Source organism: Capra hircus, chromosome 12 (genome assembly GCF_001704415.2).
Source record: "Capra hircus breed San Clemente chromosome 12, ASM170441v1, whole genome shotgun sequence".
Lineage (NCBI taxonomy): Eukaryota > Metazoa > Chordata > Mammalia > Artiodactyla > Bovidae > Capra > Capra hircus.
The window spans coordinates 50,804,884-50,830,218 of NC_030819.1; the positions used below are offsets into that span (position 1 = coordinate 50,804,884).

General features: G+C 47.9%; 1 protein-coding gene across 1 annotated transcript in view; it reads right to left on the reverse strand.

Moving 5' to 3' along the window:
- The window catches only part of CRYL1 (crystallin lambda 1), a 64,448-nt gene extending 39,512 nt beyond the window's left edge, over positions 1 to 24,936 (reverse strand). The window contains exons 1-3 of the mRNA XM_018056536.1: positions 24,808 to 24,936; positions 21,879 to 21,986; positions 6,745 to 6,871 (exon numbers count right to left, since the gene is read on the reverse strand). Coding sequence (XP_017912025.1) covers positions 6,745 to 6,871; positions 21,879 to 21,986; positions 24,808 to 24,857 — 285 coding nt within the window. The 5' untranslated portion in view covers positions 24,858 to 24,936. The remainder of the gene's footprint in view (positions 1 to 6,744; positions 6,872 to 21,878; positions 21,987 to 24,807) is intronic.

Sequence of the window (25,335 nt, forward strand, 5' to 3'; positions counted from 1 at the left end):
AGCGATCATCAACCAGGTGTCATTTGTAAAAACACTGAGAATGATCACGTTGATTTTGACTGACCGAATCCCATCTGCGCAGGGGCCTTGCAGAGAAGGCAAGAGATGGACATGGACAGACGGGCTCACCTGTGGCCACAGCCCAGGAGGCGGCGGGGCCAGGCGGGAGCACAGACAAGAATGAGTGCGTGAAGGTGGGTGTCATCCACGAGCGCCTCCCCTAAGCCAGCCCGCCAGGACCGGGAGAGAAAGCCCGGCCCACAGCCTCTCCCCGGGAGAAGCGGCACATCCACTGGCATGCCTCGGGGGTGCGAGGTGCTACTTTCCATCTCCCTGACCCCACGCGGATGGGACTCAGTCCGGCTCGGTGATCCTGCAGTGCAGCACACGGAGGCCAGGGGGAGCAAGAGAGCGCGCGGCAAACGCAGACCCGGAAACTGCCGCGGAGACGCGCCCCCAAGGAAGAGCCGGAAAGGCCCACAGGCTAGACGCGCTAATGGTGGACTCCTTTCCGTAAGTCGTGGGGAGGAAACCACCTCAACAAACTGGAGCAGGGCCAGCAGGCTGGGATCCAGGCCAAACAGTTTACGGCCCCCAGCCAAGTACAGCTTTTAGATTTCTGAAGGGCTGTAAAGTATGCAAGAGGCTGTACTCAGCTCTCAAAGCCTGAAACATTTCCTATCTGGCCTTTATTTATTTTTTTAAATTTGTGGACCATATATTAGAGTAATGGAAAAGAAAAATGCGACCCACTTCAGTATTCTTGACTGGAAAACCCCATGGACAGAGGAGCCTGGCGGGCTACAGTCCATGTGGTCACAGAGTTGCACAGGGCTGAGCACACACAGGCACTTTAGAGTAGGCTTTATTAGCACACAAACTCTCAGAGGCTGAAATACTATGTATAATGCCTTTTTAAAAAATTTATAATATTTTTTAATTGGAGGATAATTGATTTACAATAGTGTATTGGCTTCTGCCATACAAGGTAAATCAGCCATAAGTATAATATGTGTCCCCTCCCTCTTGAACCTCCCCTCTACTTCCTACCCCATCCTACCCCTCTAGATGGTCACAGAGTTCTGTGTTGAGCTCCCTGTGTCATATAGCAACTTCCCACTAGGTAGCTATTTTACATATGGTAACGTAAATGTATCAATGCTACTCTCTCAATTCAGTCCACCTTCTCCTTCCTCTGCTGTGTCCAAAGTCTGTTCTCTATGTCTATGTCTCTATTCCTGCCCTGCAAATTGTACATTTTTCTAAATTCCAGATATATGTCCTAATACGTGATATTTGTTCTTCTCTTTCTGACTTACTTCACTCTGTACAACAGGCTCCAGGTTCATCCATCTCACTAGAATTGACTCAAGTGTGTTTCTTTTTATGGCTGATCAATGCTACTCTCTCAATTCAGTCCACCTTCTCCTTCCTCTGCTGTGTCCAAAGTCTGTTCTCTATGTCTATGTCTCTATTCCTGCCCTGCAAATTGTACATTTTTCTAAATTCCAGATACATGTCCTAATACGTGATATTTGTTCTTCTCTTTCTGACTTACTTCACTCTGTACAACAGGCTCCAGGTTCATCCATCTCACTAGAATTGACTCAAGTGTGTTTCTTTTTATGGCTGAGAAATATTTCATTTTATATATGTACCACAACTTATTTATCTATTCATCTGTTGATGGACATCTAGGTTGCTTCCATGTCCTGGCTATAGTAAATAGTGCTGCAATGAACATTGTGGTACGTGTGTCTTTTTCAATTATGGTTTCTTCACGGTATATGCCCAGTAGTGGGATTGCTGGGTCATATGGTAAGGTAGTCTTCAAACCATAAAGATTATTTCAATGTGTTAAACTGTTTTATTTCTAAACATTAATGGCCAATGGTTAAAAACACATTATTTAGTTAATAATTGGATAGTGTACAAGTAAATGATTTCCCAACCTATTAAAAAACGCTAATAGGTAGATCATTATGTAAGGACATGGGGGGAAAAGTCATAATATATTACTAACTACAAAAATCAAGTCAAAAACATTACACCATTATAGGATTCATGTTATTAAAATGTTAAGTCTGTAATATATGATAACAAGAGTTGTAGAACTCTGGATAAATAAACTTCAGACTCTCCACACAATATTCACCCCCAGAGGTGGGAAGATGAAGGAAGAGGGATTTCACTTTTTACTTTATAATGTCTTTATGCTTCTTTTCTTTCCTCTACAAGTGTAAGCCATTTGTGTGTATGTGTGTGTGTGTGTACCACTTTTGAAATTTTCAGAGGGCACATGTTTCATCCCTGGTCAGGAACTAAGATCCCGCATGCTGCTTGCTGTGCCAATAAATAAATAAATAAATAAATAATATTTAATAATAAATATAAATAAAATTGAAAAAAATTCAGGAGAAATTGAATTTACACAAAGAAATGAAGAACGCTGAAATGGTGAAAATGCAGGTAAATATAAAGTTTAATTTTAATTGCCCTACATGTTAGTTGACTGTACAAAGAAAAGGCAGCAGCTGTACGTGCTAAGACAGGATGTGTAAAAGGAAAACCTGTGACAACAGCAGAAAAGCGGAAAGGTGCTGGGAGTGTGCTGCTATAACACATGAAGGTAGACCATGACTAGTTAGAAAAAACTTCATAAACCCTATGCTGCTGCTGCTGCTGCTGCTGCTGCTACTGTCGCTTCAGTCGTGTCCGACTCTGTGCGACCCCATAGACGGCAGCCCACCAGGCTCCCCCGTCCCTGGGATTCTCCAGGCAAGAACACTGGAGTGGGTTGCCATGTCCTTCTCCAATGCAGGAAAGTGAAAAGTGAAAGTGAAGTCGCTCAGTCGTGTCCGACTCTTCGAGACCCTGTGGACTGCAGCCCAGCAGGCTCCTCCGTCCATGGGAGTTTCCAGGCAAGAGTACTGGAGTGGGGTGCCATTAATCGCCAAAAAAAAATTTCTAAGAGGTATAAATGAACAATCATGGAGATAAATGAAATGATAAGAAATGCTCCATCTGTAAGCCAGCCAAAAAGCAGGGTAGGGAAGAAGAACACAAAACAAATGGAACAAATGGAAAAGAACAAGCAAGACAGTCGAGTTTAATCCAACCCTATCAATAATGTAAATGTAATGGACCAAAACATGCTAATTAAAAGGGTCTGTCACAGGGGACAGAAGCTCAGTACCCAACTATATGCCTGGTTTGAACTGAGAAATGAATCCACAATTATAGATGTCAATACTTTTCTCTCATTGATGGAGGGTCCGAAATATATTGATCTCAACTGCACATGGAATATTCACCAAAATAGACTATATTCTGAGTTATAAAACATGCCTCAACAAAATAAAAGAATTGAAATAACGTCAAGTTTGTTTTGAGACTAGAACAGATTTAAACTCAAAATCAATAACAAAGATATATGGAAAACCCTCCCAATTTAAATAAATCAAACAACCCACTTTTAACTATATTACTATGTGCTAGCAATGAACAAGCAGAAGTTAAAATTTTGTGAAGGTACTATTTACAGTAGCATCTTAATCGGGACATGTTTATGTATAAATCTAACAAAGCACGTGCAGTCCTGGTGAGTCCACATTGTACCACAATACAGAAAAGGCAAAGCTGCAGGGACAAAACCAGACCAGCGGCTTCAGCCCAGGCCAGACCACAATGGGAGGAGGGGACTTTGTGGGGTGGCAGAATTGCTCTGAAGCTGGGGAGAGCGGGGGGAGACGGGGGAAGGTGGTGACATGACCACATGCAATTGTCAGAACACACAGACCTGAACACTAAAACTGCCAGCTTTTATTATATGTGAATAATAATCCGATTTTACAAATTAATACACACATGGAACAGGAAAAATGAAATTCAGGATTCAACATGCACTCCTGGGCACACTCAGTGCTGCCACCCTCCCTCTCCCCCGACTCCCACCAAAAGGAAGATCACTCTGAGTCTCAGTCAGTGGAAGAAGACCAAAAAAGGCCGACCTTGCAAACGTATAAATTTTAAACCTTAGTGTTTATTACGAACACTGGTTCCTGTAATTACTAACAATCTCAAAGTCCTTACCAAAATGACTAAGCATTTTCCCAGTTTTAGAGGTAAAGGTTCAAATGCAAATTCTCATATTGACATGGAAAAACACATCTGAATTGTCTGTGCTGACTATAAGGAAAGTCCATTTACAGCTCACAATTCCATGACCAAAATTCCCATGGCTCCTACCAGCTAACTACCTGGATCTTAGGTAAAAAGTTGCAGAGATGAGATAAAGCCTCTGTGTCATAGCTAATGACCCTTAATGCTCTGCAACAGTCAATGCTTTAGAAACTTTTCAGAATGCACTTATTTCTCCAGCACGCTAGATTTTCTTGCCAGGCCAGATTTGATTTCAAAATTGCACTAAGTGCTAGAAATTCAGGTTCCATTCTCACTCCCTGCCACGTTTCAGCAGAGGAAACCTTCTGACCCAGCCGTCCACCCACTGGGACTTGGGTGGAAGATAAATCGACCACTCGCATTTCTAGGGCGGTGATTCCCAGGGCTCAGTAACTCGCACTACTGGAAGGTTTGTGATTAAAGAAGTGTTTGTGTTAATTCACATGCTCTCCTCCTGCCTCTGGGCAATTCCCTAAAGTAACAATTGTTTTCTTTTTATAAACAAAAAATGTCTCCAAAAAGCCTAGGTGAATTTTTCTACGATGAGAATTTGTCCTTAAACGGGAAAGAGGGAGCCATACAGAGTTGCTCAGAGGAGGCGGCTAGCAGGAGGTCTCTGAGCACTAAGACTGGAGGTGCTGTGAGGCCCCAGGAGAGCAAGTGCAGCCCTAAGCCTTGATTCTTTAGGTTCAAGGTCTTTTTTTTCTTTTTCTCCATGTGGCATTTGTGATCTTAGTTCCCAGACCAGGGATCAAACCTGGGCTCCAGGCCATGGAAGCACTGAGTCCCAACCACTGGACCACCAGGGAAGACCCAGAATCCTTTTTTTTTTTTTAATTTTTATGGGATCAGGAGAGAAAGAAATTTAACACAGACATGTTAATTATACCTGGGGCATGACTTTGCAATAGCTGCATGTGTGCATGCCCAATTGCTTAGTCATGTCCCACTCTTTTCGACTCCATCCAGGCTCCTCTGTCCATGGGATTCTCCAGGCAAGAATACTGGAGTGGGTTTCCATTTCCTCCTCCAGGGGATCATCCTGACCCAGGGATTCAAACCCACGTCTGCTGCATTGGCAGGTGGATTCTTTACCACTAAGCCACAGGGCTTCCCTTGCAATGGCTAGTGCTGGAAAATTTATAATAAGCCTTATAAAGATTGCTTTTGGAGGAGGAAATGGCAACCCACTCGGGTGTTCTTGCCTGGAGAATTCCATGGATAGAAGAGCCTGGTGGGCTGCAGTCCTTGGAGTCAACGAGAGTTGGACACGACTGAGAGACTAACACAAACACACACAAAGATTGCTTTAGAAAAATAACACTGCCAGTTAACTGTGTGGATCATACCATACCACTGCAAGGAAGAAAAGAAACAACAGAAGGCTTGACAGTTAGTACCTGAGGCTGGAGATGAAACTTTCTAGCCATCATCACACACAGATTACAAAGTACAGCAAACGTCTCAGAGGAAAAAGCAAAGGGCACTGGAAACTGTTCAGAAAAGAAGCCAAGTTACTCTAGTGGAGACAGACCCAAGTGGACACCACTGTTCTGGGAAACGTGGTGACACGTCACATGCTCACCTGTCAGGTCACATCGTACACGTCATTGTAAGCATTCACTTCCATCATGTAAATATCATGTATCAAATTGATCCCCAAAGGGGTTTCCTACTGTTCTCATTGGAAGCAAGGGAGCCTGGCCTGGAATAAGAGTCACTTGAGGTGACCACAACCACCGAGAACGGGAATGGAGGCCTCAGCGGGCCAGGACAAGGGGCTCAGAGCTCAGGGCCGGGTTGGCATCCATCCTGGACCCTTTACTGAGCAGGACACAGGATGCGGTAGAAAGAGCGGGAGGAGACTAGGAAGTCTACCATGTGGACTGGAGGAGTGTCAGGCCTGAGGCCTCTGCACCAGGAGCCCCGCTCAGGCCTGGCTTTGCTCCCAGCTCAACCAGCGTCACAGACCAGACGAGACACCAGCAGTGGCTGGACATGGGGCGAGGAGGGGCTCAGGAGCAAGGCCCCGTCAACCCCGGGCAGCTTAAGTGTCACGTTTTGGAAGCCGGGAGACACCAGGTCTTCATGGGGCAGTAGCTGCATTCAGGCCCTGGCAGGCTGGAGCCTGTGTGGCCACTGAGCTGCCGCCAGTCCACTAGGCCTGGAGTGTCCTCAGCAGTGGGGATGGCCTGATTCTCTGAGTGAAGTTGTTGGAAAAAGTAAATGCAAACGTTGCAAAACACTAAAGGGTTTCTCTTAGGCGATCTCTTATATCTCAGAACAACAACATAGTCTCCCATCCAGTTAGACGAAAATAGGAAAGTATTAGCTGGCCAGAAGACATTCTTTTTGCTCAACATTGTAACACCCCAAGAGAGAACTCCATCCTGGGGAAGGGGTAGTGGGTGACGGGTGGGGGGGGGGTGGGAGACAGTGTTTCTGGTTGCGTGAACGCCATCTGCACCTGCGGGCTCACGATCCTCACGTCTTCCCCTGCCTTTGACCCAAGGACCCAGGGGACAGGCCCTGCCAGCCGGGCGGGCAGGTGTCCCCACTCACCTGCACGTGCAGGGCGCCCTCTACTGCCTCCTGCAGGTCAGAGCAGCCGCTGATGAGTGACAGCTGCTCCTCCGCGCCCAGCTGGCCTTTCAGGTACCCCGACAGCTCCAGCATCTTCATCTCCTTCCTGGAACGCAGTGGAGAGTGAGCCATGAGCATTCCAAACAACTCAGGGTCAGAGGTCTGCTTCACCCATCAGCAGGAAATGCGAAGCAGAGCATGGTGCGGCCTTTAGCAGTGAAAGAGCAGAGGAGAAACCAAGTGCAGTGAGAACCTGGAGCAATGAACCCCAGCACTGCTGGCCCGGCCTTAACAGCTACATCCAGTGTGGCCAACATCAGGTGCTTTCTCAGAAAATAAAAAACAAGACTATTGTGAGCCAGCGATCCCACTTCTGGGCCTACATCCCGAAGGTAAAAGTGGAGACTCAGATATTTGTACCCTCATTTCCACAGCAGCATTGTTCACAGTTGTCAAAAGATGGGGACAACTCCATATCCACAGGCAGATGAATGGATACACAATGGAATGCTGTTGTTCAGTCACTCAGTCATGTCTGACTCTTTGTGACCCCATGGATATCAGTACGCCAGGCTTCCCTGTCTGTCACTATCTCTTGGAATTTGCTCAAACTTACGCCCAACATCTCATCCTCTGTTGCCCACTTCTCCTCCTGCCTTCAATCTTTCCCAGCATCAGAGTCTTTTCCAATGAGTCAGTTCTTCGTATCAGGTGGCCAGAGTATTGGAGCTTCAGCATCAGTCCTCCCAGTGAATATTCAGGGTTGATTTCCTTTAGGATTGACTGGTTTGATCTCCTTGCCGTCCAAGGGATTCTCAAGAGTCTTCTCCAACACTGCTGTTCAAAAGCATCAATTCTTTGGTGCTCAGCTTTCTTTATGGTCCAACTCCCACATCTGTATGTGACTACTGAAAAACCATAGCTTTGACTACACAGATTTTTGTCGCAATGACAATGTAATGTTACTCAGCCCTAAAAGGGAAGGGAATTCTGATACCTGCTACTCCACAGACGAACCTTGAGGACATGATGCTGAGTGAAATAAGCCATCACAAAGGGACAGATTCCATGTGATTCCACTTATATGAGGGAACTGTAGTGACAGAATCCACAGAGATGGAGAGAATGGGGGTTGTGGGAGGGGAGTCGTTCTTCAATGGGAACAGTGTTTCAGTTTTTTAAGAAGACAAGAGTTGTGCGGATAGATGGTTGTACAACACTATGAATGTACTTAACACTGCCAAAATGGACACAACAGTTATTAAGATAGGGGACTTCTCAGTGCTGAAGACTGAGCTTAACGACTGCCAGGGGCACAGGTTTTGTCCCTAGTCAGGGAACTAAGATTCCAATACCTCAAGGCACAGCCTCCTCCCCCAACCCCCCAGCAATGCCTGTGGGACATAGAAGCAGAAAGCAGGGCTTCTTGGGCCTCAGTTCAGTGCCTCTGGGGAGAGGGCTGAGAGCAGGTGCCTGGAGATATGAACCAGGCAGGGTGAAGACTCCTGAGCTGGGCCGACATTCCCATCTCGGCCTGGCAGACGGTGCAGTGTGTCCTGCCTGTAACTCAGGACACATTAAATACACAGATGAGCAAACACACACAGGCTCCAGAACATTCTCTGGATTCCTGTGCCAGTGACTCAATCACTCTCACATAGTTTTAGGCTGTAGGTTTATCATTAAGCTGTTGGAGTTCTTGGCAGCAAGCTGGGTTTACGCTCAGGGGTGAGGGGTATCAGCCAAGGTCGGGGAGGCCCTGGGATGGGGTGATGGCTCAAGCATGGCCAGTGACCTGAGGGGTCTGGGTCTCAGGTCACTGGGCTGGGGACTGTAAGGAATGCCGGGCAGTGACACAGCTGAGTGTGGGAACATTGACTGGGAGGGACAGGCGTGGGTCAAGGATCTGCAGGTGACCCCTGAGCCCAGGCACCCAAGGGGCCCCTGCTTGTCCTGTCCTCCCCTGGGAAGCTGGCACTCCTGGGACGCCAGGGCCCACTTGGGTCAGCAGCTCCCTTGTCCTGTTTCTTCCTTAAAGCTGTGCATTTCAAACTTTTTGTTTTAGCCACAAATAGAGGAAGGGAAATTCTTTTGCTACTGTTACTGTGAAAAAAAAAAAAAAACCCACCAGAAAGATGCACTGAAATACAGATTTCTTACTATCTTCAACCAAAAGCAGCTTCATGGCAAAGAGAAGGAGTCCAAGACCCCTTAGGCAGGTATGGCCTCTCCTGATACCAGATAGCTGGGTGAAGAAGCCATCACAAACCATCACACCAAGGAGGACTTGGATTTAAATTTTTTTTTTTAAGGTTTTTGTCATACACAATACCCAGTTGTGGATATGACTGGTGATAGAAGCAAGGTCCAATGCTGTAAAGAGCAATATTGCATAGGAACCTGGAATGTTAGGTCCATGAATCAAGGCAAATTGGAAGTGGTCAAACAGGAGATGGCAAGAGTGAACGTTGACATTCTAGGAATCAGTGAACTAAAATGGACTACAATGGGTGAATTTAACTCAGATGACCACTATACCTACTACTGTGGGCAGGAACCCCTTAGAAAAAATGGAGTAGCCATCATGGTCAACAAGAGAGTCTGAAATGCAGTATTTGGATGCAATCTCAAAAACAACAGAATGATCTCTGTTTGTTTCCAAGGCAAATAATTCAATATCACAGTAATCCAAGTCTATGCTCCAACCAGTAACGCTGAAGAAGCTGAAGTTGAACGGTTTTATGAAGACCTACAAGACCTTTTAGAACTAACAGCCAAAAAAGATGTCCTTTTTCATTATAGGGGACTGGAATGCAAAAGTAGGAAGTCAAGAAACACCTGGGGTAACAGGTAAATTTGGCCTTGGAATACAGAATGAAGCAGGGCAAAGGCTAATAGAGTTTTGCCAAGAGAATGCACTGGTCATAGCAAACACCCGCTTTCAACAACACAAGAGAAGACTCTACACATGGAAATCACCAGATGGTCAACACCAAAATCAGACTGATTATATTCTTTGCAGCCAAAGATGGACAAGCTCTATACAGTCAGCAAAAACAAGACTGGGAACTGACTGTGGCTCAGATCATGAACTCCTTATTGCCAAATTCAGACTTAAATTGAAGAAAGTAGGGAAAACCACTAGACCATTCAGGTATGACCTAAATCAAATCCCTTATGATTATACAGTGGAAGTGAGAAATAGATTTAAGGGACTAGATCTGATAGATAGAGTGCCTGATGAACTATGGCCAGAGGTTTGGGACATTGTACAGGAGACAGGGATCAAGACTATCCCCATGGAAAAGAAACGCAAAAAAGCAAAATGGCTGTCTGGGGAGGCCTTACAAATAGCTGTGAAAAGAAGAGAAGCAAAAAGCAAAGGAGAAAAAGAAAGATATAAGCATCTGAATGCAGAATTCCAAAGAATAGCAAGGAGAGATAAGAAAGCCTTCCTCAGTGATCAATGCAAAGAAATAGAGGAAAACAACAGAATGGGAAAGACTAGAGATCTCTTCAAGAAAATTAGAGATACCAAGGGAACATTTCATGCAAAGATGGGCTCGATAAAGGACAGAAATGGTATGGACCTAACAGAAGCAGAAGATATTAAGAAGAGGTGGCAAGAATACACGGAAGAACTGTACAAGAAAGACCTTCATGACCCAGATAATCACAATGGTGTGATCACTCACCTAGAGCCAGACATCCTGGAATGTGAAGTCAAGTGGGCCTTAGAAAGCATCACTATGAACAAAACTAGTAGAGGTGATGGAATTCCAGTTGAACTATTTCATATCCTGAAAGATGATGCTGTGAAAGTACTGCACTCAATATGCCAGCAAATTTGGAAAACTCAGCAGTGGCCACAGGACTGGAAAAGGTCAGTTTTCATTCCAATACCAAAGAAAGGCAATGCCAAAGAATGCTCACCGCACAATTGCACTCATCTCACATGCTAGTAAAGTAATGCTCAAAATTCTCCAAGCCAGGCTTTAGCAATATGTGAACCATGAACTTCCAGATGTTCAAGCTGGTTTTAGAAAAGGCAGAGGAACCAGAGATCAAATTGCCAACATCTGCTGGATCATGGAAAAAGCAAGAGAGTTCCAGAAAAACATCTATTTCTGCTTTATTGACTATGCAAAAGCCTTTGACTATGTGGATCACAACAAATTATGGAAAATTCTGAAAGTGATGGGACTACCAGACCACCTGACCTGCCTCTTGAGAAACCTATATGCAGGTCAGGAAGCAACAGTTAGAACTGGACATAGAACAACAGACTGGTTCCAAATAGGAAAAGGAGTACGTCAAGGTTGTATATTGTCACCTTGCTTATTTAACTTCGATGCAGAGTACATCATGAGAAACACTGGGCTGAAGAAGCACAAGCTGGAATCAAGATTGCCAGGAGAAATATCAATAACCTCAGATATGCAGATAACACCACCCTTATGGCAGAAAGTGAAGAGGGACTAAAAAGCCTCTTGATGAAAGTGAACGAGGAGAGTGAAAAAGTTGGCTTAAAGCTCAACATTCAGAAAACAAAGATCATGGCATCTGGTCCCATCACTTCATGGCAAATAGATGGGGAAACAGTGTCAGACTTTATTATTTTGGGCTCCAAAATCACTGCAGATGGTGATTGCAGCCATGAAATTAAAAGACGCTTACTTGGAAAGAAAGTTATGACCAACCTAGATAGCATATTAAAAACCAGAGACATTACTTTGTCAACAAAGGTCCCTCTAGTCAAGCCTATGGTTTTTCCAGTGGTCATGTATGGGTGTGAGAGTTGGACTGTGAAGAAAGCTGAGCGCTGAAGAATTGATGCTTTTGAACTGTGGTGTTGGAGAAGACTCTTGAGAGTCCCTTGGACTGCAAGGAAATCCAACCAGTCCATTCTGAAGGAGATCAGTCCTGGGTGTTCTTTGGAAGGACTGATGCTAAGGGTGAAACTCCAATACTTTGGCCACCTGATGTGAAGAGGTGACTCATTGGAAAAGACTCTGATGCTGGGAGGGATTGGGGGCAGGAGGAGAAGGGGATGACAGAGGACGAGATGGCTGGATAGGATCACTGACTTGATGGACATGAGTTTAAGTGAACTCCAGGAGTTGGTGATGGACAGGGAGGCCTGGCGTGCTGCAATTCATGGGGTCGCAAAGAGTCGGACACGACTGAGCCACTGAATTGAACTGAACTGAACTGAAATGATTTGGAAGAGTTATAGTATATTAGCCAAGAAAACCACAAAACACTAGTTCCAATATTTTACGCTGAGTATTTTAGGACTTCTGCCTCAAGCTTTGCAGGGAATGAACATAAACACCTGGGAAAGGTGAGATGCTCAGCCAGCTTCTCAGCTTCATTCACTACCTGGTCAGGTGACTGCAGTGAACCAGTTTCACCTCTAGAGGGCAGTGGAGCACCACCCAGGACTCAAAAGACATTTCCCTCCTAACGAGCAAAATTATGTTTTGAATTAGGAGAAAGAGAAATGTTAACACTGATCAGTATAGGGTACATATGGTGATTTTTTAAAAATATATTTGTTTTTGAGATTTTATTCAAAAGCAGCATTTACTCATTTAAGAAGATAAGAACTTCTCAAAACAACAACAAGAACAACAACAACACAAATATTTCCCAAACAGAAGACTGTGTTCCCAGGTCAGATCAGGACAGCAGACTGGAGACTAAGGGATTGGGTTATACACTCTGTAGTGACAGTTGTCATTATGCATGTTTTTCCGTAATAAAAAATTTTAAACTACAACAGCATAGGCTTTTAGCTATTTCAGGGTATTCCTGGCACCTCACTGTCATCCTGTCGTGGAGTCCCCAGGAGGGTTTCTGGCAGGATTCTCCACTCCCCACCTCTTCCCTGAGGTCTGAGGTGCAGAGATAGCTGCTGATGGCGGGAAAGAGTTGGGAGGTCAGAACCAGGAGGGCCAAGCTCACAAATGTGACATGACCTGGCCTCTGCCACTGAAAATCCTAACCCACAAAGGCCCAGGGCAGAGGCCAGCCAGGAGACAAGAGGCCAGCCCGGGAAGGGGAGGGGGGTCCTAGCCCAGGACCCTGTCAAGGGGCCCTGTTGGCTCCTGCAGTGGAACACTGTGGACACTCTTTTTTCATTCATTCATCTCATTTTTATTATTTTTAATGTCTTTGAAGTGTGTGGGGGGCAGGGGGAGAGGCAGAATACCAAGCCTTTTATTAAAAACAGGAGCTCCAGACCTGCTTTTTCATACTGAGTTCATGGGGTTCTCAAGGCAAGAATACTGAAGTGGTTTGCCATTCCCTTCTCCAGAGGACCACATTTTGTCAGAACTCTCCATTATGACCCATCTATCTTGGGTGGCCCTACACGGCATGGCTCATAGTTTCATCCAGCTAGACAAAGCTGTGGTCCATGTGATCAGTTTGGTCAGTAAGCTGAAGCTCTAATACTTTAGTCCTACCTGATGAGAAGAACTGGCTCACTGGAAAAGACCCTGATGCTGGGAAAGATTGAAGGCAGGAGAAGGGGACAACAGAGGATGAGATGGTTGGATGGCATCAGCAACTCAATGGACATGAGTTTGAGCAAGCTTCAGGAGATGGTGATGGACTGGGAGGCCTGGCATGCTGCAGTCCATGGGGTCGCAGAGTTGGACACACTGAGTGAACTGAACTGAGACTTCTGCTTGACAGCACAGAGCCCGGTCCCCAGTCTGCCGATGGACCCCCCAACACACCACTTACTCATGAGGGTGACCGGCCCAGCACCTGCCTCCCCAGAGGCAGATAAAGGCCAGTATGCTGCAGGCAGACCATCCCTCTGTCTGTGCCACAGGAGACCTGGGGATCTGCGTGCCCAGACCCACTGCCCGAGGGAAACCTCACAGGGAGAAGCGACCAGAACTCATATTCCTGTGTCCACACCCTACTTAATCCTATGTGAGCCTTCACAGCTCTCCTGCCCAGGGAACACATGTGTCCACACGCCTGGAGCCCACAGGACGGGGACGTCGGTGTGACTCCCCGAACCCAAGAGCAGTCACTCCTCACCCTACCAGCCAGAGACAGTCAAAGTACTCTGGCTTCTCCCCAGTTTTAAGTGTACAATTAGGATATGTGAGAGTCGGACCATAAAGAAGGCTGAGCACTGAAGAACTGATGCAGCAAGATCCAACCAGTCCATCCTAAAGGAAATCAGTCCTGAATATTCACTGGAAGGACTGAGACTGAAGCTGAAGCTCCAATACTTTGGCCACCTGATACAAAGAACTGATTCATTGGAAAAGACCCTGATGCTGGGAAAGATTGAAGGCAGGAGGAGAAGGGGGCAACAGAGGATAAGATGGTTGGATGGCATCACCTACTCAATGGGCATGAGTTTGAGCAAATTCTAGGAGATGGTGAAGGACAGGGTAGCCTGGCATGCTGTAGTCCATGGGATCGAAAAGAGTCAGACCTGACTTAGCAACTGAACAACAATAACAACTTTCACAAATCAGAAAAGGGGAAACCATTCCTGTTTGGGAAGAAGAGTCAATAAGTGACGTGAAGCAATCATTTGGACTGTCCTAGTGACAGCCAAGGGACAGCATGACCTGTGAATACACAGATACGTCAGGTTCAATGACCCACAGAACCCACGGCCCCTTGGAGTCAGCTTCTGGCGACAGCACTCAGGTCACTTGGGAACTTCTCAGCCCAGGGAGGTCCGGTCACCCAATGCCCTGCACCCTCCTGGTTACATCCCTGCAGACAGGCTCCTGCCGGCCAACTTATTTCTTCTTTACTGGCCTTCATACAGCTGAAAAAAATCTCTCGGTGATGGCTTCCCTGGTGGCTCAGTGATAAAGAATCTGTCTGCCAATGAAGGAGACTTGGCTTGGATCCCTGGTGCAGGAAGATCTTACACGCTATGGGATGACTAAGCCTGTGCGCCACAACTACTGAGCCTGTGCTCTTGAGCCCGGGACCCACCACTACTGAGCCTGTGCACCTAGAGTGCCCGAAACAAGAGAAGCCCGCGCACCGCAACTGGAGAGCAGCCCCCACGCGCCACAACTAGGGAAAAGCCTGTGCTGCAATGGAGACCCAGCACAGCCAAAAATAAAAATTAATTAATAAAATTAAAAAAAATTTCTCCATGAATGTCTTGTGCATGTTTCTTATGGTTACACCCAGATTGCATACATTTTTCAGTGACTGTAGCAAGACTTGGATGGGAGCCATGGGAGGCCATTCTGTGATCTATTAACCTCAATTATTCCAACCAAAGCCACGTGGACAACTAAAAGGCAGCTTCAAACCAGACCAGTCCAGAGGAATCCAGATCAAATCCAGGTTCAAGATGTTGAAGCAAATGCACAGATCTGAGTGGCAAGTTAACCGACTCAGAGACCCAGCTGTCGGGATAGGAAGTTCAGCTACCGAGGCAACAGAGCCCAGGGCAGCCACCCAGTTTTCAGAGACCGCTTCTGCTGGTCTACTAAATCCATGTCCACGTGGAAAAGCAGATCCATTTTCAGTGACTCAAGTTCAGAATGACCATCGCCACATGAGAGAGATGGCAGTTGACACACAAGCAGAGTTCACCCAAAGATGGCAATTTCAGCCAGGGCTCCAGGCAGACGGGCAGCTGGCCCTCCGCCCCCACGTGGGGCTGTCACTCAGATGTCACCACGGCCCAGGCTGGGGTCCTGGTCCCGAGAGGCGAGCCCGGCATGTCACCACATGGAAATGAAACTGAACACAAGTCATAAGAAACAAAACACTCCCAATCCGAGTCCACATTTCAACTTTGTTTACTCGACCTGTGTTTTTCTTCTGGAAATACAACCACCCTCTCAAATTCTTGAGCCCTAACACAGGCCAAGCATTGAGCATTTGCTGGAGAACAAAAGCCAAGCAGTGAAGTATCTGCTAATAGGCTTTTCCAAGGTCAAGTTCCCTGTTACGAGTTTAAATACTTGAGGTTTTAAGAGACTCGTTTTCCCATTCTGTTAGAAAAAGATGATGTGGACAGCAATGGGACTCAGCCACACATATACATATATCCATTCTCCCCAAACACCAGTCAGTTCAATCTAGTCAGGAAGATACACTGTTTATACTGCTGCTGCTGCTTCTTTTTAAAAATATTTATTTGGCTGTGCTGGGTCTTAGTTGTGGCATGAGAGATCTTTTAGTTCCCTAATTTAAAAAAAAAAAAGGGATGTAGGTGGACTTACACAAGTCATAAGACCTAAAAGTGAGTGTACCTCTCCCCTATCAGTACAGTGAGGAGACACGACTCACAGTTGATCCTCCTGGCGGCTTTGCCAGCAAACTTGAGCAGAGGTGTCACAAGATACCCTGAAATCCTGCTTCCTGCCAGAGAAGCACAACCAGTTCTGCACATTAAAGTGCAGTCAGCTTACACGTGGTGAGGGGAGAGGGGTGGGACTAGAAAGAAAGCCACTCATGAGCAAAGACACATAATTCAGGACATTTGCTTTTCCTAAATAAGGCTGCTAACTGATTTTTGGAAGGGGTGTTGCTTGTTTGTTCCTTGGTTAAAAAATCTTAGGCTGATCTCCAAAAGCTCAATTTAACTGGCCACCAATAATACTTAAAATATTAGCTCTTAATTAAGCAAAGTAGTAGGAAAATATTATAGGAAAGCCTTTAATCTAGCCTAAGAAAAAGAAAACCTTATTTACAGTTTCCCTATGTCCTCCTTGATGCCTGAAAGGACTTTAAAAAGTGGCCAAACTCTTTCATGATACACTTAAACAATAAAGTCTATCAATATAAAGACCCCAAGAGATAGGGCAAAGAACTTTTCAATTAGGGATCTTAGTTTTCTCTTGGTTACAGGTGCAGTGGAACTGGATCTACAACATAAGAGATGAAACTATAATGGAACTGAAAAGTACATCAGTCAGCAAACCAGAGTCCACTATTGCCCTGTGGCCTGAGAGATAAGGGTGATTTTTACATTTTTAAATGCTTGGGAGTACTTTGTGATGTGTGAAAATTATATGAACTGCACAGCTAGGAAGAAAAGCCATGACAAACCTAGACAGTTTATTAAAAAGCAGAGACGTTACTTTGCCAACAAATGTCCATATATCAAAGCTATGGTTTCCCCAATAGTCATATACAGATGTGAGAGTTGGACCATGAAGAAGGCTAAGCACCAAAGAATTGATGCTTTTGGACTGTGGTGTTCAAGAAGACTCTTGAGAGTCCCTTGTACAGCAAGGAGATCAAACCAGTCAATCCTAAAGGAAATCAGTCCTGAATATTCACTGGAAGGACTGATGCTGAAGCTGAAGCTCCAATACTTTGGCCACCTGAAGCTGAAGCTCCAATACTTTGTGAAGAACTGACTCACTGGAAAAGACCCTGATGCTGGGAAAGATTGCAGGCAGGAGGAGAAGGGGGCAACAGAGTATGAGATGGTTGGATGGTATCACTGACTCAGTGGACGTGAGTCTGAGCAAACTCCGGGAGACTATGAAGGACAGGGAAGCCTGGCATGCTGCAGTCCAGGCAGTAGCAAGAGTCAGACAATACCGAGCAACTGAATAACAATTTTAAAAAGAAAAAACCTAAAAATTGAAAAGGAGTTGTTTCATTAGAAAATATTTATCAACTAAAAAAATGAAAGAACTGAAACCAGCAAAAGGCAGGGCTGCCCTGAGGGTACATGTAGGGGGGACCTGGGCCTGAGACCCCAGGTCAGGCGTGAAGAAGACAATGTAAGACCCCAGTCTGTCCCAGACAGAAAACCCCCCGTGGGGCATTCACCAGGACCGGTGCAGGCCCTGGGTTTCCACAGATTAGAGCCAATGCATGTGAGCTCAGAGATCACCAAACACACAAGGCAACGAAGGGGAGTGGGTTTTTTCACCCCAAAAGATGCCACCGTGGCACAAGGACTATTCTGACCTAAAGGCAAGCAAAACCCAGCAGGTTCAAGAGCTTCTCCTAAACTTGCCTTCAACTGCCTATGTTTATACTTTGGGGTGGGGTGGGGGGGGTTGGGGGTTGGGGGTGGGCTTGGATCAGAAAAGTGTTTCACCCGAAAAACACCCACACAGCAGGCCAGGTCTCCTCTCCCTCCTGGGAAAGGCCTCCTCTGCCTCCCCACATCCTGACCGCCCCTCCACCCACCAGGCCTTACAGAAGCCTCAGCCCCTCGCTTCCATGTGGGCTCCCACTGCTTCACGGGGCTCCCATCCACGTAGAATAACATTTGTTTTTCTCCTATTAATCTGCCTTGCTGCTGCTGCTGCAGCTAAGTCACTTCAGTCGTGTCCGACTCTGTGCGACCCCATAGACGGCAGCCCATCAGGCTCCCCTGTCCCTAGGATTCTCCAGGCAAGGACACTGGAGTGGGTTGCCATTTCCTTCTCCAATGCATGAAAGTGAAGAGTGAAAGTGAAGTCCTTCAGTCGTGTCTGACCCTCAGCGACCCCATGGACTGCAGCCTACCAGGCTCCTCCGTCCATGGGATTTTCCAGGCAATCTGCCTTACATCAGTTTAATTCTCAGATCACCCAAAGAACCTAGAAGCAAAGAAAGGACCATTTCTCCATGCCTACAGTGATAAACCTGGTGGCTCAGCAGTAATGCAGGAGACGTGGGTTTGATCCCTGGCTCAGGAAGATCCCCTAGAGAAGAAAGTGGCAATCCACTCCAGTGTTCTTGCGTGGAGAATCCCATGGACAGAAGAGCTACAGTCCATGGGGTCGCAGAGTTGGACACAACTTAGTGACTAAACAATAGGGATAAAACACCGCAAAATGTGTTAATATTAATATTTTCATCTTCGCATCTATTACTATTGTGATGTTGTGACATACATCTTTGAACTGGTGTTCAAAGAGCTGACACAGAGCTCCTAAAACTCCTTGGAACATCCTGTGAAGGGGAGCGATAAAGTGTCTTTTGTTATGTTAATGAGGTGACTTTTGAAAGCACCTCAGGACAGGGCTGGTTGCTTGTGTCACCAACCCAGTAATTTCAGGGCCAACACTTGAAGTCCTGCCCCTGACTTCAGGAGAGGGAGAGGAGCTGGAGGCTGAGTACAATCACCAGTGATTTAATCAATAGTGTCTAAGTGTCAGAGCCACCAAAAAACTCAAAGAGGGAGTTCAGAGAGCCTCCAGGTTGAACAGGTGGATATACAGGGAGGGGGGACACCAGAGGGCAGGAAAGCTCCCCGCCTCCCACGTGTCTCCTGTGTATTTCTTCATCCTGCTGTTGACTGGAAGTGAAACAGGAAGGAAGGGCACAACCTTTAAAACAGTGACACAGCCCCAGGACACGACATAAACAGATCAGAACCAAGCCAGGCAAGTTGACTCCCACTAGACCCTGAGCCTCAATGTGTGAAAGTCAGTCACTCAGTTGTGTCCGCCTCTTTGCAACCCCATGGACTATATAGTCCATGGAATTCTCTTGGCCAGAATACTGGAGTGGGTAGCCTTTCCCTTCTTCAGGGGATCTTCCCAACCCAGGGATCGAACCCAGGTCTCCCACATTGCAGGCAATCACTCTTAACACATCAGCATGCTAAGTGACACACCCCCAGGCACCATGACAGTCCCCATCCCTTCACCAAAAGAACTGGAATACTCTTCCCACTCATTAAGCCTATGAAATTGACTTCCCTGGTGGCTCAGATGATAAAACGTCTGCCTACAATGCCAGAGACACGGGTTTAATCCCTGGGTCGGGAAGATCTCCTGGAGAAGGAAATGGCAACCCACTCCAGTATTCTTGCCTGGAAAATCCCATGGACAGAGGAGCCTGGCAGCCTATGAAATTACCTACCCCTATAAAATAAGTAAGGTGTTACAGTAGTAAAGAATCTGCCTGCAATGCAGGAGACCAGAGTTTGATCCTTGGGTCCAGAAGATGCCCTAGAGAAGGAAATGGCAACTGGCTCCAGTATTCTTGCCTAGAGAATTTCACAGACAGAGGAGCCTGGCGGGCTACAGACCGTGAGGTTGCAAAGAGTCGGACATGACTGAGCACATGAAAGCTAACAACCCTCTACTCTGGGGTGGCTCTCGCCTTCTGAGATGGCCCCCACTCTGTCTGTGAAGTGTGTTTCTCTCTAAGTAAATCCACTTCCCTGTCGCTTTGTCTCTCACTGAATTCTCAAGGAGACATAAAGAACCTGAGCTTCTTAAGTCTCGAGACCAGGTATGTGATCTCAGTTAAAAGACCATGGGTTCAAGTCCCAAGCTTGAGTTGCTTGGTTGCAGTAGCCCTAATTCCATTTGTGAAAAACCAGTAATCTACTGAGTAACTGGTCTCCTGAGTCTGGGAGCCACTCTAGCCAGTAAAGCAAACCCAAGAAGGGATGGTAGGAACCACAGCCAGGAGGTTGGGAGCACAGATGACAACTGGACTGAGCTGGAGTCTGAAGTGTGAGGGGTGGGGCAGTCCTGTAGGATGGAGACCCCCACCTGCCGGACATGATGCTGTCTCAGGGCTGAGCTGAGTTGCAGGACAGGCACTGGGGTCAGAGAACAGCTTGATTTAGGGAAGTCCACACATCAGGAGTGGAGACCAGAATCTCAACTTTTAAACATGTGGGTTGAGAATCTTTTGTAAAGAGCCACATTGTAGTATTTTAGGCTTTGTGGCCACATGAGGTCTTGCCTTGTGGGGGTCACTATGAGAATTCATATGGTAGGATCACCAGGCTGAACTTGTCCTGATGTGTAGGACTAGCTCTGTCTTGTTCATCCACGTGTTCCTGGTGAGTGGCACATGCCTGGAAACAGAGGTCCATGTGCCAAGTCCCCCTCCTTCCCTAATGGCACAGAACAAAGCATTGGGGAGTGTTTAGCTTTATGGTGGTTGTTTCATTTTTTGCTTTTTGCTTCTTTCAATTGATGTTTCATCAGTTGTTGTTTAGTCGTTCAGTTGTGTCTGACTGTTCACGACCCCATGGACTGCAGCACACCAGGCTTCCTTGTCCTTGACTATCTCCCAGAGTTTGCTTAAACTCCTGTCCATTGTGTTGGTGATATCATCCAACCATCTCATCCCCTTCTCCTCCTGCCTTCAATCTTTCCCAGCATCAGGGTCTTTCCACTGAGTTGGCTCTTTACATCACATGGCCAACATGTTGGCGCTTCAGCTTCAGCTTCAGCATCAGTCCTTCCAATGAATATTCAGGACTGATTTCCTTTAGGATTGACAGGTTTGATCTCCTTGCCATCCCAGGGACTTTCAGAAGTTTCCAGCATCACAATTTGAAAGCTGTTTCACCTAGTCACCAGCTACCTGTTACTCTACGTAAGAAGCAACTTTACTTCTCTGGGTTTTGGGTTCTTATCTGCTACACAACAAAGTTGGCCTAAGATATGTAATTTCTTGAGGCCTAGAGCCTGACATCATGTCCTATATATTTGTCTTCTCAAAGAGCCAATGATAAAGCATCATCTGTTACACAAAATGCACATTCAAATTAATGCTCACAGCTATGCCCCCAACCAGGAGAGTAACTACCTGACAAGGCCTGAGATGATCAGAGCCGTGATCAGTGATGGCATCATAGCGGGGGCAACCCATGAATTAGTTTGTCCTTCTGTCTTTGGCCTCCCTGTCTCAGCCTTTTTCCTTTGGTTCTTATTCTTTTTGTTCCTGAGGTGGTCCCTAAAACACCACCCTCTGTGGGCTCAACACTCAGCATCTGCTAAGTACGCATACTCTCACACCAGACAACACTCATCCCAGTTAATCCCGGTCCTGCCATACAAAGCAACAGGTAAGAACACAGCTGAGGACTTCAGGACCTCTGTGCCTGCAGGGGAGGGCCAGTGGAGCTCCCGGGCATGTGGCACAGACCCATTCACCTGCTCACTCACTTGGGCCGCAAGTTGAGGGCCTACACTGGGTTCCTCCAGCCCCCTTGCAAATCTCTCCCCCCAGAAGTCTGTCCTCACAGTTTGAGCCCCTGCTGTGGGATGGATCCACATCTCATTCAGCCTTGCTTCACCGGCTCCGAGGCTACAACCCCACAGGAGAAGGAGGACCCCAGCCTCAAGGGCTTGAACAGATGGGCTGAGGCCGCAGGGCCTCCGCGTGCGCAGGGGACTCACCTGAGGCTGACCAGTGCGTCGGTCACCTGCCGAGGCTCAATGTCGAACAGTTTCACCCTGAAGCCTGCGCTGGCGAACAGCATGGCCCAGCTCCGCCCGATGAGCCCGCTGCAGGGAAAGAAGGCAGAGGTGCAGGTCAGCTGGAAAGTGGAGCCACTCCGCACCAGCCCAGTGTCAGAGCACACAGCATCCTGTTACTGAAACACCTCATGGCTTACAACTCCATGTTTTGACAGCAGTATCCACTTAAAATGTTGCTTCCACACAAGAGGTCCTGGGTCCTCACTGCAGTGCCCTCCAGACCTGGGGGGCACCAGGGACCCCCAACTGACCAGTGTTGGCTGAGTCCCAGACTCGGAGAAAAGAGACAGCATCTCCCCCACCTCCTCAGTTTTTCCTACCACCACTTGAGATGATGATGTTAAAACTGTACACGTCTTACCTCTATTAATCTGAAAACAATCCCACAAGGGAGACACTATTTTATATATATATATTTATTCATGTACTTGACTGCACCAGGTATTAGTTGAGGCATGCAGGATCTAGTTCCCTGACCAAGGGTGGAACCCGGGCCCCTGCATTGGTTTGTTGAAACCCAAGAATGAAATACAAAAACTTTACCAGGTTTTAGCAGTTAATTCACACTCCCCAGCCACCTATAGGGTTGAGAGAGAGAAAGACAAGAGGTACAGGAGGGGAGACAGGAGAGAGAAAGAGGCCAGAGGGGACAGGAGGGGAGAGGGAGGGGGGAGGGAGAAGGAAAGGGAAGCAGGGACACCCCAGAAGTGGAGATGGCTGCTTCCTGAGGTGTTAAAGGTGTGGGAGGTTCAGTCAGTCAGTTCAGTTGCTCAGTCATGTCCAACTTTTTGCCACCCTAGGGACTGCTGCACGCCAGGCCTCCCTGTCCATCACCAACTCCAAGAGCTTACTTAAACTCATGTCCATAGAGTCGGTGATGCCATCCAACTATCTCATCCTCTGTTGGCCCCTTCTCCTCCTGCCTTCAATCTTTCCCAGCATCAGGGTCTTTTCAAATGAGTCAGTTCTTTGCATCAGGTGGCCAAAGTATTGGAGTTTCAGCTTCAACATCAGTCCTCCCAATGAATATTCAGGACTGATTTCCTTTAGGATGGACTGGTTGGATCTCCTTGCAGTCCAAGGGACTCTCAAGAGTCTTCTTCAATGCTACAGTTCAAAAGCACCAATTCTTTGGCACTCAGCTTACTTTATATTCCAACTCTCACATCCATACATGATACTGGAAAAACCATAGCCTTGACTAGATGGACCTTTGTTGGCAAAGTAATGTCTCTGCTTTTGAATATGCTGTCTAGGTTGGTGATAGATTTTCTTCCAAGGAGAAAGCGTCTTTAATTTCATGGCTACAGTCACCATCTGCAGTGATTTTGGAGACCAAAAAAATAAAAGTCTGTCACTGTTTCCACTGTTTCCCCATCTATTTGCCATGAAGTGATGGGACCAGATGCCATGATTTTAGTTTTTTGAATGTTGAGTTTTAAGCCAACTTTTTCATTCTCCTTTCACTTTCATCGAGGATTTTTAGTTCCTCTTCGCTTTCTGCAATTTCTTGCAGTCAATCAACTTAGGGAATTGGCAATAAACTGACTCCCAGAGCACGGCTCCTTTGCACAACAGTTAGAGCTGGAGAAAGGCATAGGGACCCTGGAACAACAGGAGCTGGACTCTCGGGGCCCACCTATAAGCAAGTTTCTTTAAATGGTAAATCCTACAAAACTTGGGATCTGCAGTTGGGTACGACTGATGCAGAGGAACCGAGGGTAAATTACCCTGGCTTCTCTGGTGGGAATGGATAGGTGGGTATCCTCCACCTGCCAGTGGTCCAAGGGTCCCCTGTACTGTCAACTCTAGACTCCACTGAACACTGTTGGGTGCCAGCAAGCAGGCCAGTCTCAGCCTGTGGTTGATACACACTTGACCATGACAAAGGCTGCAAAGCAAGCAAGGTCACCACGCCCAGGACAAAGTGCACTTTCTTCTATATTTTATATCCCTTCAGGAGGCAGGCAGTAGCCCTCGTGCCTGGAAAGCACACGGGCACAGGTAAAGCCACTGCTCCCTGCAAGGGAAGCTGACAGAAAGCACCCTGACCCCTTCCTCGAAGGGGCTTCAAGGAGGGGCCCGGACACAACTTATTTCAGGACGCGCTGTGACTGGTCAGGCAGGCCAGCCCCTGGGCAGCGTAACCCAACACCGAGCCTCCCAGAAGGTGTGCCTGATGACCAACAAGAAGTACCGACCAGTGGGTAGTTCGCTATGCCAGCTTACCAACGGAGAGGTGCACGTGGACGCCTTTAAAAAATGAAAACTGCAGGAGTTTTAAAAGAGAATGGAGCACCAACCAGGAAACCGTGGATGGGAACTGAGCTGCTAACCCGACACCCAAGTCCCGGAGAACCCGGATGCCCCGGGGATAGGGCGCCCTCGCCATGCAGGAGGCATGGCTCTGGATCCGGATCGCACAGTGGGTCCCCACCCCTCCCAGGCCAGGCGGGGTCGCCCAGCCACAGCCTCAGGCCCGAGCGCGCAAGACCCTCCCGCCGCGCCCGCGCCCCGCCTGACCCAGATCGCGGCCCCGCCGCCCCTCTGCGCGCCCATCCCTCGGACGGGAAAGGAGGCAACACACCTGTGCGGATCCGCGGCCCGACAGCCCTATGTCCGCTCGCAGCGCCCACTGCCACCGTCCCCGCCCGGGCCGCATCACCCAACTCAGCCCGCAACCTCATCGCGCAGCAACCGGGCTGCAGCGGGGCCCGAAGGACCGGCCCGGCCCGGCCCAGTCCTGGGGAGGCGCGCTGGGGTCATCGGAGCAGCGCCGCCAGCCCCCAGGGCGATGACGACCGCGCCCACCTGCCACCCTCCCGAGCACGCTGGTTCGAGCCCTCACCTGCCGACCACCGCCACCCCGCCGGGCGCCGAGAACCCTGGGGACGCCATGGCCCGCGCGGTGCCAGAAGAGACAGTTGCGGCGCGCGCCACCCGGGCACTGGCTCCGCCCGCCCCGCGGCCGCGGCAGGGCCCCGGGGCCTGGCCCGTGGGTGGGGCGCGGGCGGAGCCTCCACCTCTCCACGCCCCGCGGGCGCGCAGGGCTCCTGGCGGGGCTGTGGGGCCAGCGGGACTGTGGGCGGGGCGGGCGGGGAGCTCAGGACTGGGCGGGGTAGGGGGAGCGGCTGGGACCATCGGGCGTGCGGAGCACTCGCCTCCCTCTCCCCGGAGCGCGCACGGAGGAGGTGCCGGGAGCGTCACGTGGATGGGAGCCCGGTGGGAGAGCTACCCCTTCGGACTCTAGTGACTCACTTTGTTTTGGTCAGTTCCTTACTGAACCCCCAAAGTCCGTGCACAAGGAGGGGGACACCTCCAGACCAGGACAAGGCGCCACCGCTAAAGGAACCTCCAAATTTACCCCTGGAATTCC